This window comes from Ixodes scapularis, unplaced genomic scaffold, assembly GCF_016920785.2.
Source record: "Ixodes scapularis isolate PalLabHiFi unplaced genomic scaffold, ASM1692078v2 PGA_scaffold8__174_contigs__length_109621045, whole genome shotgun sequence".
NCBI classification, from domain to species: domain Eukaryota; kingdom Metazoa; phylum Arthropoda; class Arachnida; order Ixodida; family Ixodidae; genus Ixodes; species Ixodes scapularis.
Genome location: NW_024609883.1, coordinates 101,081,788 through 101,096,826, shown reverse-complemented (window position 1 = coordinate 101,096,826; position 15,039 = coordinate 101,081,788). Strand labels below are relative to the sequence as shown.

General features: G+C 46.3%; 1 protein-coding gene across 3 annotated transcripts in view; it reads left to right on the top strand.

Moving 5' to 3' along the window:
• Positions 1 to 15,039, top strand: part of LOC8027122 (glutamate receptor-interacting protein 2) — a 109,187-nt gene that overhangs the window by 80,274 nt on the left and 13,874 nt on the right. For all 3 annotated transcript variants that reach the window (XM_042286841.1, XM_042286843.1, XM_042286842.1), the window contains exons 2-12: positions 484 to 567; positions 658 to 729; positions 1,900 to 1,963; positions 3,359 to 3,504; positions 4,063 to 4,225; positions 4,997 to 5,142; positions 8,871 to 9,015; positions 10,944 to 11,128; positions 11,621 to 11,833; positions 12,721 to 12,907; positions 14,480 to 14,697. In XM_042286841.1, coding sequence (XP_042142775.1) covers positions 484 to 567; positions 658 to 729; positions 1,900 to 1,963; positions 3,359 to 3,504; positions 4,063 to 4,225; positions 4,997 to 5,142; positions 8,871 to 9,015; positions 10,944 to 11,128; positions 11,621 to 11,833; positions 12,721 to 12,907; positions 14,480 to 14,697 — 1,623 coding nt within the window. The remainder of the gene's footprint in view (positions 1 to 483; positions 568 to 657; positions 730 to 1,899; positions 1,964 to 3,358; positions 3,505 to 4,062; positions 4,226 to 4,996; positions 5,143 to 8,870; positions 9,016 to 10,943; positions 11,129 to 11,620; positions 11,834 to 12,720; positions 12,908 to 14,479; positions 14,698 to 15,039) is intronic.

Here is a 15,039-nt window from a genome sequence, read left to right as displayed (position 1 = left end):
TACTCTTGCACAATAGCCACTGTAATGTAGATATCAACATTACAAGGTTTCCATTTCAAGCGCGTCAGGCGCACGTGTACACCATCCCGCTCTGAAAGTGCGCTTTTCTCCCAGGTGCGCGACTGTGATCTCGGTGGGTTAGCCCCAGTGAGCTGGCTTCTTGACGAGCACAGATGCGCTGCCGAGAAGCAACATTCGCGGAAGCGAGCTCCACGGGTGTTCCTTCTCCGCACTGCACCGGTGCTCGGTAAGAAGCGCACTCAACGAAGCTAACCCACTGCGATGAACACTTAAAAATACAAATATCGCAGTTCATCTTAAAAGGAACATCGAACAGCGTAATATTCGAAACTATACTATTCGAAAATTTGAATATTCACACAACTTTATAATTAACATTCCATTTTTATAAATTGCAAAAACAAATAAAAAATAAGTGCAATCAGCTGGCTGATGGCCTTTTTTTTTTGTCCACGACCGCAGGTGAAGAGGCAGAGTATAGGCGTCGCCACGAGCCGCTCGAAGATGTACCGTTGACCTTGACCAAGCGCCTCAGTTTCATCAACGGTACGTTACTTTAGTAGAGCTGCCTTCGTCTTTTCCATGTTCTGTGGACAAGGAGTCTAATCCCATCTGTCAATCTCGCTAAACCAACAGAGGATAAGCGGGGATCATCCACAGTCGAGCTGCTCAAGAGGGAGGGTTCGACGCTGGGGCTCATACTGTCTGGTGAGTGCACAGGAGGCTTGAACACATCTTTTCTTTCCTAAAGCATTTTCATGTAGAAAATTGAGTCACAATTGGTTCCACTATAGTTGGTGACAAGTTAAGAGTTCGGGGAAGCTCCTCCCCCTCTTTTCACTTCAGCAGAGCGAACGCAGGAGAGGAGGTCGCCTCCTCTCTTTCGTTCTGCTAAAGTGGAGAGGTGGAGGAGTTTCCCCTGAACTTTTAACCTGCCACCAACTATAAAGTAAAGTAACTTCATATGCTCTGGGTTGCACTGCTCATTGCTTTCCCCCCGTTATATGCTCTAAAAAATGTAAAAGCAAACCGCATTTAGTGTAAGCGACTTTATTTTCACGGGCTCAATATTTCGTGAACTTGGCAAAGTGTGGTTTTCAGTATGTTTTGTGGGCACGGAATTTCACGAATCAGGCTGGTATGCCATGCATTTGTTACCAGGGGGAAACATATATGCGAGACCTATTTTTCGCATTATTATAGGTAAAAGTCGCAAAATTAAGTCCTCGCAAAAATTAAGTCATTTATAGTATTTGTGCAGCATAAACATTAAAACCAAACATTTTGGAGAGACCAAACTTTACTTGGCCATAATGTGAGCTGTTAGGGCAAGATGCGACAAAGCTCCAGAACAGACCGACATCCAGTTGCGGCGTCGTAGGCGGTTGGTTGTTTTGGGAATCCTCCAACACCTCCTCTCTGAAAACGGCTCTAAGATTGCTTCAGAGTTTTGAGTCGAATTACATCAAGTCGTGATACCTTGACATCGTGTCCCAACTGCCAGCAACGAATTTGGGCCTTGTCTCAGCTCTCCAAGGTGCATATAGCTTATTTATACCGTACGAACAACGCAGCTGGCTTTTCATGCACACAGGCTGTGAAAATGGCAGGGAGGAGCTTCCATTATCCCATCTCCAGTGTGTGTCAATATTTGTACCTTCAACAACGTTTCGGTGTCTCGCGCCTCTCGAGCGCCTGCGCACAGCCAAAACACGGCAGAAAGCATGGAGTGCGTGCTGGCAGATGCCGAGCATTCGTCGAGACACTCACCTTGCTGTTTGCATTTTGTCAGTGAAAACGCCCACCGTTCTCATACTGTGAGTGACTGTAGAAATTCCGAATGCGCAAACTCGTACAATGACTGTCTTTTGTTTTCAGGTGGCATCGATAAGGGAGCCCGTCCTAAAGTGGAGAGCCTCAGGCCCGGCAGCATAGCCCACAGGTAATGCAGCAAACACTTTGCATGTTTGGCACATTGCGGTTTTGGCGACCGTATAGTCAAACTACCTCCTACTTCGGTGTCCCACCTCGTATAAATATATTCACTGGACGTCATAATTGAGCCCAGTGTTTGCAGCTCAGGCTCGGAATGAGCGCCCGCTTATCTTCCGAGAAAAAAAACTGCAATCTTCGTGGCGTGCAATGAACATTGCGGAGGAGATGTGGAAGCTCGTCATAAGCTCCTGCTGAGCAGCGACACACTCAACCATGGCCACCAGTGAATACCGCCTATAATTACTAGCAGTAAAAGAGGATGCCCCTTCCCTATCCTCGCGAACGGCGTCGTTGTGACATTATTGTGACACACCTCTGGGTGTGTCATGCTACTTGTCCCAACCCCGAGGAGATTAGTGAGTAATCTGCAGGAAGAAGGCTTTCTTGGAACTAACCAGGGTAATATGACAATAAATGTATCCAATTGTTTACTCTGAGAGCAAGGATATAGGTTTAGAAGAAAAGAAACATTACGGTGTCAATCAGTTTTCTTTTTCTCTTTTTTTGCCAGAGAAAAACACTGGTACTATTCGACACCATATAACATGAAGGGTTTAGTTTGATTTCAAACCAGTCAAGGCTTTCTTCACATCTTTCGAACCGTAAAAATACGAAATGTTCCTGAAAAAAAAAATACTCCATGTAGTGCTTTTTTTGTTGCAAGAATAAGCCATGCTTTGTCGAATGCTCGGTCTCCGTCCAAATGTGGTGCTAGCGATCCACACCAGATGCCAAAATTCCAAGACTAATCATTGTCTTGTTTGAAAATTTAGAGTGTGATTTCCTGAAAGTTTCAATGGGAAAATGGTGGCTAAGGAAGCCCACAAATACATGGAGATGAATGGTGCCAGGCACCATTTCCCCATTGAAACTTTCAGAAAATCACTCGTAACTTTTAATAAGACAACACCGACTTCTGAAACTTAGGCATAAGGTTTGGACTGCTAAGGGCTACATTTGAACAGAGATGTGATCAAACGTTTCGCAAAGCACAATTTATTGATGCAACAAAAAAACAAACAAAAAAATTAATTTTTTGGGGGGACATGATTCCCCCGCAGTCAATAATGAGCCGAGACGCCACATCCGGCCTTTTTCTGCGTCTGCAGTTTCCACACGCCTCTTTATCTCTCGATTTGTCGACGAGTTCAAAGAATGCGTTCCATCACTAGTTGAAACCAGTTTTTTCAGAAGCTGGCAGATGTGCCAAAGAAGCACGAAGGATTGTTTCAGCTTCTATTGTCCGCAATTGTACATAGAATGAACATGGAACGAAAGCGGAATGAACACGAAGTGAACAGACAAACAAATAAATACAAGCGCATTTTGAACTGCTCCACAGGTGTGATGCCCTCGCTGTCGGCGACCACATTGTTGCTGTCAACGGGATACGCACGGGCAAGCTCAAGCACGACGAAATCGTGAACCTGCTAAAGAATGCCGGGGACAAAGTGGTGCTCGATGTCGAGTACGAGATTCCCAGCACGGGTGAGTTGCCCGTGCTTCCACTGTCCCCTGTCGCTTGCGAGGATGATCAGTCCGTTTCGAAGAACGGGACTGCAAGGACTGGATGTGTACCCCAGTTACACCGACCATAAATTAAGACAAAGAAAAAAGTGGATCAATGTTGTGGTGCGGAAAGTTTGTGCAAGTTGAATCGTGTCTCTGAAATTTTCCATGCGAAAGGTTCAAGTTTTGCTGCTACCATGTTTGCTTGGCATGTTTTGCCTTAACTGTGCAAGTTTGTCTAATAATGCTGAAATTAGGTGCTGTATGAAAATACAATAAATGGCAACAAAATACAACAAACGAGGAAAACATAAGCTGACAACTGGTTCATATTTTACAGTCTACATCGACTCGCTAGCCACCGAAACAGCTTGCAAAATAACCTAAAGCACGAAAAAAAAATAAGCGCCATTTGTTAGTGGAACGTTGTCCACATCTGTTGTATACGTTTTTGAACTTAGTACTCACTTCCAAGATGCTTCGCTGATAGTTAGTTTCTTTTTCTGAAGCTCGTCGATCCTCTCTATCTGTGTGCAGCGGCCGAGACGTCCATGTGTGTGTGCCCCAAGGTCATCCAGGTCAAGCTGGAGAAAGACAACGGGAGCTTCGGTTTCCTGACCCGAGGCGGCGCCTGTCCAGAGAAGCTCAAGAGCCGGCCACTCACCATCACCCACGTCAGGCCCGGCGGTCCCGCTGACAGGTCCGAAAGAATTCGGTCCCCATGGCAACTATGCACGCTTTGCTTGCGAAAGCAGAGTATCGCAAAAAGGGTTTCCCATTTTGATACAAGTATTGCGGGAAGCAAATGTCAGTTTTGCAGGAGAGGCATCGGCGGTGACCTTGATCATCGTAGGCACGGTGGTGTGCCGGTGATGATTCTGCCCCTTGGAAGTGTGCACACACGCATTGCTTAGTCGTAATCTGCTTGCCTGCGGCCGCTTTCGAACAGTGTTCGCAATTACACACTAACTGGCAAACATAATGTTCAAGGTTTAAGAAGCTTCCTGCATGTCACACTTCATTGTAAGATCTACATTTTGCAAATGTAAAGCGAAAAATATGTTTTGCCCAAAAACTCGCCAGTCTGTAAAACCGCTTCTCCACAAGCGCTTTTTAGGATAATTTTGTGCATGTGACCCCATTTTCAACAGTGAGGGGTCGGCAGCAAAAGGAAATGGAAAGCGATACTCTGGCTTTGCCACTTAGTTACTCTAGGTCCCCTGAGAGGTGCTATATAGCAACTCCGGGCACCAGTGCTGTAGTTTGTTGCAGGAGACAAGCAGGAGAAGACCTTACCCCAAGAATCTTTGTTCACCATGATTGGTGGTTTTCTCCTCTCCAGCATTCTGCTGAAGTGGAAAGAGTGCTTGGAGGGCTTTGTGGGAGTTGCTTGTTTTGCTGCTATTCTTAGCCACTATGGTGCGACGACCACAAAGTGTGACCGCAGACAAAAGCGTTTCCATGCTTTCAGGGAGGGAACCATCAAGGCAGGCGACCGTCTGCTTGCCGTGGACAACGTCAACCTCAACAGCGCGTCCCTCAACGAGGCCATGGCTGTGCTCAAGCAGGTTGACAAGCAGGCCCTCCTCACCATAGAGTATGATGTGTCTGTCATGGGTATGTTTCAAAGCCGATTCATAGCGAGTTCCGTATATGGCTGAATTCAGGTGCCAGAGCAATGAAATCCTTTTTCAACCCCATGTTGCCTCTTGCTACGATTGGTCAGTGTGTTGCCAGAGATATACTTCGAGTTGGATCAGTCTTCGTGACAACCCTTCGTGCTGATGATTGCCGAGTGCACTTGGGTGTACTGTTGCCATGGCGATTTTCAGTACCAAAATGGAGATTACCATATTCAAGAACTGTAGTAAACGAAGTACAGGTCTTCATGGAGTATTACTGATATTCCCTCTTTATGTGGTGAATCATACATGTATGTGCATTAAGTTATTCATTATTCTATCAAGACATTCCTCTTTATGTGGTGAATTGATATACTTGTGTGTGCATTAAGATCAGTAATTCATTATTTTATCAAGACGGACATGTTTCAGTGCACAGTACATTATTTTCTTTTTACGTCCAAAGCTTTTAAAAAGCTATTTCATGAAGTGTACAAACTATAGACAAAAGCACTTTTTCCTTGAGCTGACGATAAGTGCAGTACAGTCGAACCCGTTTATAACGAACTCCATCGGACACACATTTTAGTTCGATATATCAAGTAGTTCGTTATAGAAAATATTGCTATTTCGTGAGGACAGCAAAAGCGAGAGAGATGAAAGGAAACCGCGCGGAATAGCGGCGAAGGCTGCCGAGCGTAGCGAGCCTCACGTCGGCGCTCAGAGCCGTGTTATCGCGAGGCAGCTTTCATGATGGAACATATGTATTCATATTTCTATCAATAAATTTCAATATTGAAACATATCATCATTGTCGACTGCTCGACTCTCGCCGGCGACAACTTTGCCGACGATGTCGTAACGTTCCTTGAACTGTTGAAGCCATCCGGATCCGCCACTAAAATCTTGAACGTCGAGCAAAAAGGCAAAGTCTTTTGCTTTCTGCTGTAACATGGGGCCCGAAACTGGAAGGTTTCGAGCGCGAATATCCAAAAACCACGCGTACAGCGCCTTTTCCACTCTGTCAAAGTCAGGTGCCCGAATGCGCTTTCCGTCGGCGTTCGGTCGATCTCGGGCCTTTTGCAGGATCGCTGGCTTGTTTTTCAGTATCATACTCAGCGTGCTTCTGGCGATCTTGAAGGATGCGGCGACTTCTGACTTCTTCTCGCCGCGTTCAACGCGCCGGATTATTTCCACCTTGGTAGAGAATGGTAACGATGAACGCACCTTGGTCGCCATCTCTTGCGGGAACAGGAAGGACACAAAGAACAACGAGCCTCCTCGGCAAAACGCTAGGAACAAGAGAGCCATGTCCGGCCTGGTACGGCTGCAGGATGATGTCATCAGAACGTCATTGCACGCTTGCTCTATCATTGGCCAGCGCGCTTCCGCGGGGGCCGGTTGCGGGCGTTCGCAGTCGGTGTTGTGACTCACCTTCTCAAGGGTCATCGTGTTTTTCTTGGTTTTCTCTTGTCCTCTGTCGCTCCGTGCATGGCAGGGAAGCCAGCGCGCTTCCGCGGGGGTCGGTTGCGGGCGTTCGCAGTCGGTTTTGTGACTCATCTTCTCAAGGGCCATCGTGTTTTTCTTGGTTTTCTCTTGTCCTCTGTCACTCTGTGCATTGCAGGGAAGCCCGCGCGTCTCCACGGGGGCGGTAGCGGGCGCTCGCAGTTCGATATATCCGATGTGTGGTTCGTTATAGAAAGTATATTTCTCATGAATATTGATCTTAAAATTTCGTGTGTTCGATATAGACCATAATTCGTTCTAACCGGGTTCGTTATAAACGAGTTCGACTGTACCTCCACTTAGAGACAGGATCTAGTTGATGACACCATGTTTCTTGCAACTTTGTATACCTAGCCCTCAGGTCCCCAGATATTTCTGCTGTTTCGGCGTGCTTTTCAGGCATCAAAGACAAAAGGTATTGTTGTATGGATCCCAATCAGTCATGGGCACGTTACCAGTAAAAAGTAACAGTGTTACAGTTACAGTTACCTAGGGGGAAAAAGTAACTCTGTTACAGTTACAGTTATCGGATTAAAAAAGTAACGTGTTACAGTTAGTTACCGCAGAAAGAGTAACGCCGTTACTTTCTCGTTACAGTACCAAAATTGGACACAAAAAACCATAAACCAAAAAAAATATTTTATTTGTTACACTGTAGTAAGATACGAGGGCCAAGGTAACGGCTGCTCCGTGTCGGAAGACATGACTGCCTGTCAGGATGGCTTGAGCGCTATCAAGAATAAACAGGCTGAACGCGCACAGTAACCTCTGCTTGAGATTTCCCAATAAACTGACAAGTGATAGCTGAAGAATAGTGGCCATTTTTGAACCGTCTGGTTAAACTGGCCTCTGCGCAAACCAATCGCATTCCCGCACGTGGCTCAGCCCCCAAAAGTTTTCACCAATATGCGACAGGGTACAAGCTTTCGGACATACGTTGCGTTAGATGGACCTCCCGCGTCAGTGAACATTTTCGTTTATTTTTCACTCCGAAACCAAAGAGGACACAGATGGTCACATAATTACCTTATGGGATATACTCGAAAGCAGGCTTAAATATAGCAGGTCAAACAGCTTTGGAAGAATATAGGGGGAAAGGAGACAAAGTGAGGCCTTCTGGTGCTCTACGTGTGTACGACGACCACCGCGGCGCCTCTGTCTCAAACGCCAACTGTGGAAGATCAGTCCGCACACGCGCCTCAAAACAGCAATTTCTCTCTCTTAAAAACACGTGTTTTCCGGGTAATCGCTTCAGCTGGAGCACTGCAGAGAATCCACAACAAAACGTCTATTGGAGTATTTCTTGGGGCTGTCAGCGGGAAAGGCAATTTACTCGAGCGGTTCCGAAGAGAAAGAATAAGTTAAACAAGCGCCGACTTTCCGCCTAATATGGGGACGGCTTCCTTGGAAACTCATAGCGAAGAGGGAGCGGCGACCGGCTGGGTGTAAAAGCGACGTACAGCGCGGACATATCTGACAAAGAGGAAGGGAGAGGGGGAAGGGCAGACACAGCCCAGACGGAATACTCGGAGACATGTCGCATGACCACCGACACCCGCAGACGGTCCCCACAGAAGAAGATTGAGCCAAAGTCGGTGAAACACACATTGTTTGCCTCCCCTACCACCGCAGGCGCCGCTTCCTTAATCTCCCGGCTTCGTGCTCGCTCGTCCGTCTCGTCTATGGTCCGTCGTGGGCAAAACGAGGCAATTTTTTTTGTTTGTTCAATTTCTTTTTTTTTTTTTGTCAGCCAGGAATTTTAATTTTATAGTAAAAAGTAACTGTAACGGCCTAAACAGTTACAGTTACCCAATAAAAAAGTAACAGTGTTACAGTTACAAGTTACCAGTATTAAAGAGTAACGCGTTACAGTTAAAAGTTACCGAAAAAAGTAACTAGTTACCGGTAACGCGTTACTAGTAACTAGTTACTGCCCAAGACTGATCCCAATACAGCAGTGTCTTTGAATATATGACTTGTGCAAACTACGCAGTAGTAATCACATGGAAGCTTCATTTACATCAAGCCCAGCAGGAGTAATATGAATGGGCATCGGGTAGTTTAGTTTTACTTGGAGGTAGCCGATTGTAGAGAAAACTTGACAGCTATGAAAGGAGTTTGAATATGCATCTGTTTCCGTTTGCTCCAAGGAATTTAGTAACGGTGAATTCCTGTTAGAGCTTTTCCCTTTGGTGTTCCAAGAGTGCCTCTTTTCAGATGCTGTGCGGAATGCTTCCGGGCCGCTATTGGTCGAGATCGACAAGACGCCCGGATCCCAGCTGGGTGCTACATTGACCCAAGTGCCTCACGGTGAAGGCGCTATTGTCTTCGACAGCATCAAGCAGGCCAGCGTGGCAGAAAGGTGCGTGTCAAACCAAGACCCACGTAAAAAAGAAAAAAAACGTGGGCGTGAAACTTTGGCCAAACATGCTCTCATTAAATTGAAAGAAAAAGTGAGATCGTCTTTGGGCTGAAGGCATCTTGAAAGTAATTTTGAACGAGCCAATTGTTTGCACCAAGTTAACTGGGCCAACTCGTTTGCAAGTCTTGCGGATGGCGAGAGACGTCGGCGTGCTGTTGGTAACAAATCAAGCTCCCTCATTGTGTGAATTGGGTTTCCTTAGCTCCTATCGTAATATCCCCAGAGATGCCCCACCCCCAAAAGATACTAACCCACCCCTATTTTTGGCACAATTAGCTATTTCTTTAAGAAACTCCGGTGACCTCGGCAGAAATGGAGTGAAATGCCGTGAGACAAGCGAACATTGCTGACTGGGACAGTTGTCTTTGGTTCATCTCCCCTCCCTGAGATTACAAGTTTCGCAGGTCGCAAAATCTAAAACTAGCATATTTTTAACTTTTTTTATCTGACACCGAAAGTTAACTTTTTCCTTATTTTCACTGTATTTTTTGACACATTCAAGTATCAATGGTACAGGCAGTTAACGAGATGGGAGGGCATGGAGGGGGTGAAGCATTAGTGATAAAACTTACGCGTAAACGTACCTGTGTGACAACACTTCCCCTAGAAGTGCAGTCCCCTCTAATTAAAATATAAAAAAAATTCAATTTTAATGACATACACGAAACAAAATTGACATCCCAAGAACCCAATTTTGTAAATGGTATATCGGCTTGAACTTTAGAATTAGACTTGAACATGAAGAAAGAAAGGACAGGAGAGGACAAACAGCTCATAACTAGAAAGGAACTGAATAACGGTTAAGAGTTGAGCTTGCTGGTACATACTTGTAAATATAACAGCTTGAACTTTAAAATTATACTTAAAACGAAGAAAGAAAGAACAGGAGAGGACATGTCAATATGTGTAGCTCGACAAGAAACATCATTCCATCAAAACCTGATTCTTTGGAGAGGCTACGGTGAAGCGCCATCTAGACACCATGCTTCAACGAAATTTGAAATATACCCGTCGTGTTCAGAAATAGGCTGAATATTGTCCATAATATCTGTAAAGGACAACTGCACGTTTGCATTTTGAGCCTGATGGCTGTATTTTTCGTTGTAAACGGCCCATTCTGGCAAGCGCTTGGAGGGCAGCCAGCGGAGAGCACGTGACATCCGCCGCAATCGTGACACAGACTGTCTTGGAACGAGCAAAGCTGTGGCAAGGTAGACATCAACGGGATGTCCTAGCCGTTCCAGCCACCGAAACGGCCGAAGCTTGCCAGCGATCGGGCCATCGCAACTGACCCCAAAGCTGCTTTTGTACAAATTTTGAGTGACGGGTTAATCTTCTATAATCTTGTAAAGGGACAATAGCGACGTCTGGGACACACGAAACATGGTCTCGGAGAGTGGGGAGTTCCTCCTTCCCTTCTCTTATGATGGCCAGAGGCGAGAGTTATCGTCACCACCTGCCAAGGTTCGTAGATGGGCATTACAAACAAGGCATTAGCAACATCCACCAGGTGCTCTTTGCTAACCGTTTAATTCGTTTTAAAGTTTCTTTTCACGTCTTTTTTAACAAGAGATTGGTGTGTCTGATGTGATGCTGCTCCCTTGAACACAAATAGACAAAAAAATAAGTGCCAAAATTTCGTTGTAGTATCCCTTTAAAACCCGTCTGTTCTATAGAGTAGACTGCAGTTACCATAACAGCCGTCTCCCAGACTGTGGTGCATCGAACGACAGAAGACATACCTTTCAGGGAGAGGTGGAGGGTACTGCGCGTGGAAGCAGCGTCTATGGACAATTCTGCAGCTAAATTGATTTAGTAACGTTAGCTTTTTAATCTGACCTAATCCAATCCAATCTAATCGTTGGCAGGTGTGGCGCCCTGCACGTGGGCGACCAGCTGCTGGCCATCGACGGCACCCAGGTGGACCAGATGAGTCCCGCTGAGGCCACGCAGCTGCTCCGCATGTCTGTCGGGGACATCATCCGCCTCGAGATCCTTCCCATCAGCCAAATGGCGCTCCGGCGCTGGCCCAGCTCCTCGCACTCCAAAAGGGGTGAGCCAAGAGAGGGAGCCGGGAAATGCCCGCACAAAATGTCCAACAAATTTCTAAAACAAAATCGGTGTACCTTGATCCTAGAGATTAAGTCGGGAGTGGATACGGAATGTGCAGCATGTCTTAAGCTGCTCTGGGTGTTCGTTTCTGAGCCTTTCTGAGCCGACCATACGTAGAATGTGTACGATGATCACGTGGTTGGTGCCACCAGGGGTCACTGGTCACGTTACGTCATGCGACGCAGTGTCACGTGATGACATGAGTGTCACGCTGTGCCATCATTGACACAACATGGCCACATTGTTGGTGTCATGTGACCACGTCATCCTGATGAGATAATCGAAGGACTCCATGTATAATGCCTAAATAAGAAAAAAAAAATTGAAGAAAATGTTTTTATATTTTTGCTAAGAACATGCAACAACTAGCGAAAAAACCAACAGTAGCTTTTCTTCTGACAAAGCAAATAAACGTCGTTGCTACTCTCGACAGGAGGTGCGATGCCTGCCCCGCCTCACGGCTACGCCTCCAACTACGACACGCTCTCGTCGGTGGGGGCCCACTCCAGCCGATCCTGTGCCCAGCGCTACCCTCTCCCTCCCCTGCCCCCTCCTCCCCATCACCCCCCTCTCACCCCTTCTTCCTCGAGGGTGAATAGGGGACGCAAGCACCAGTCGCAAGAACACACCGCAAGTTCTTCAAACGGTCAGTTCTGCCACCGCACGAGGGCCTAGCAATCCCCCGCGGTACTTTCAAGGCTGACCTTATGAAATAGTTTTCTGTGAGGCTGAAAATTCTTGCCCCTCTCTTTTAGCCTATGTTTTATTTCAATGAATTGAAACTAGTGAATGGAGCATTCCATGGTCTTGGATGCCACTGTTTCAAATTTGCCTTCGTGTCATTGCCTTCTATTCATTCTTTTATTTTGTAATACTAAGTAGTGAATGCATCATCATCACGCAGCAAGCTTGTCCTTTCAACTCTTTCTACAATATAAATTGCCAAAGAAAGCATACATATGTACCCATAACATTCAAGAACAGATCTGTCACGGTGCGCACGTATGTGCAGAACATTTTCCGAAGTGCCATGCATGTGCCTTCCGCACCTTCTAAAACAATCGTTTATATAGTCCCCAAAGCTGCACAGGCAGCTAGAAAACAAATGCGAGACCTGACATGTCTGTAGGTTGGTTCACACACTCGCGACTGCTTACGACGTAGTGCATTACGACCTCTTGTGATATCTCGCAGCGAGAGAACACGCCGGCCCGCTGGCATCATCTATGAGGCGGCCCTGGAGCTGCATTTCTCTAGAGCAAAGGTTTTATCTATTTGCACGGTCAGATCTACAGAGAAGTGGTCGTTTATACAACATTGCCAAAAGTGTTGCGAGCCAATAACAAAAGAGTGACGTGCGGAAAAAAATAAGAAACATAATTGCGAGCGTCCTGCAGCTGTCCGACAGATGGCAGTAGTGTCTTCTCTCGTCATAGGAGATCACAAGAAGTCGTAACGCACCGCCCACGCACAACCGATTCGTCCACTCACACAGCGAGGACATAGACTGAGTTTGCCGCCATGTCCGTGCAGCGTCCACATCGTCTGTGTATGGGACGGTCCCGGCCTGCCTGCCCCCCTCTGGCCAGCTGAGCCACACGGAGACCACGCAGGTGGCGGTCTGCGCAGACCACAAGGGCTTTGGCTTCACCCTGCAGGGAGACGTGCCGCCCTCGGCCCCGACCATCGTCGGCATCGACCCCAGGGGGCCGGCCGAAAGGTGCGCCTGGAACGGGCGTCTCCAACGTCGTAATTAAGACTAAACGATACGACGCCTCTCTCAGCAAGACGGGTCAAGGCGGGAAACATAGGGTAGCTTGCAATGTAGGGATGATGCGGAGAAACCCGGGCAAGAGGCATTGACAGCGATTTGCTCGTTGCATTGACTCCCCTCGCTGTTCTTGCTGTCGCAGTGCAAGTGACAGTCCATCACGCTTTCCGAGACATGTACATTGGTTCAGTTCGGAGGAAAAAACGCCAAGAACAAAGCTTCACATTTCGTCGTTGCAAATTGATTAGAAATCAAAGCCTTACGTTTTAAACATGCAGCCATAAAGGCTTGTCTGTTATAGTGTGTTATGTAGGTTGTGGCACATGTGCCAAGAAGCTAAGAGCTCTGAATGCTGCTGTTTCTTTATGTTGCAGTTGCAAAAAAATTTGCATGGGAGCACTGTGTATATATACCACACAGTAAAGAATTTTAGAGTGCTGCTTCCAACATAAGCAATGCACGCATCATGAGGTCAACGTCAATAACCTATGAGTAGGATTCCGTGTTTTCGCAGTTTATTTTTCGTCGAATTCAAAGGGTGTTTTTCTGAGTTTATTTTTTGCCAAAAATTCAGAATTGATTCCCAATTCTTCGAAATTCAGAGTTTAATTTCGCAGTGTTTCCTATTAAAAATAGATAAATAAATGAATAATATCCAAGTGTAAACATATGCTAGAAAAAAAAAGCATGCTTGTATTAAATAATATTTTTTTTAGCTTGGTGCCATTGTCATTCACAATACTAATTTGTCCCACGACAAAAGTTGCACACAAGTGTTGTTTCAGTAAACATTGACACATTAAAAACAATAAACTCCTTCAAGTTTCAACTGCCCCTTTTCCCTATTTTATGCAATCTCTATGGTCCATGGCTTTCACTGTTACGTACAGAAATAGAACCTCTCCTTTCTCTAAAGCACTAATAGTATGGCCCAAACTGGAAACCAAAACAATGGCTTATGTCGTGACCTGAAGGTACAATGACCTGTTGTCCATATGAACCTTGATGAGATAAGCGGTAGGACCCCTTTCTACAATGGTCTTAGATCTAAAAGATAACTGTGTTGGCATTTATCCAGGACCATTGACCCTTTGCGCTGATCAAACTTAATTGTAAAATAGTCTTTTTTTTTTGTTTTATAGGGGGGGGGGGGGGGGGGAGCAGTTTGGCACATCAAAATTCAGAGTTTATCGGAAAAATCTGAATTGACCAAAATTTTACCGGTGGGTGTTTTTTGGATTTATCCGAAAACACAACCTTACCTATAAGAAGCACAACAGTGTTGGGACACTTATAGTTTAGACCTTTCTGGTGCTTACCACTCAGGTGAAAGGTGCAGAGTCACTGAGCGGTCAACACACGTACGGCTTCTATCCCACAGAAGAGAGCCACTGCGCATCCTAAGAAAGCAAAATGGCAACACACGAATGGAAATTTTTGGAATGGGCTATACTGGGGTTCGAGCGAATGGCAACTGATGCAGACTGCTCTTCCTAAACTGCCGAGTTATCTCATTTTCAGGACCGGCGTGATCCAGATCGGAGACCGGGTCATTGCTGTGAACGGGCAGACGACCGAGGGCATGTCTGCGGAGGAGGTCACCCAGATGGTGCAGAGGTCGCGACCTCGCGTCGTGCTCGACATTGACTTTGATGTCGCCGAGTCGGTTGTTCCCAGCAGCGGCACCTTCACGGTCAAACTCGCCAAGAAGGGACCCGGTCTCGGCATCACCATAACATGTATGTTTGTTTGCGCATATGTCGTGCCAGTTGCCTGGTTCTTGTGTGATGCTGTCTCGTTGGACCACCTCCAAGACGCAGATCCTTGAAAAGTTATTTGGAGGTGGTGATCATATGCAGCTGTGCTAGCACAAACTATAGGCAGTTGCCATGTACACAACAAATACCATGGAGCTCTTCCAAATGCCCACTTCTCCCTCCTCTCTATTTCTGCACCATCGTTTCTTTTTCCCCTCCACTCACAGCTTTTCTAACCCCTGAAACTGACTCACCCCCTTTAAGGAGTAGCTCTATAGTGCTCTGGGTTTCAATGAATCCTCTTCTGACACTTGCTACTACTAG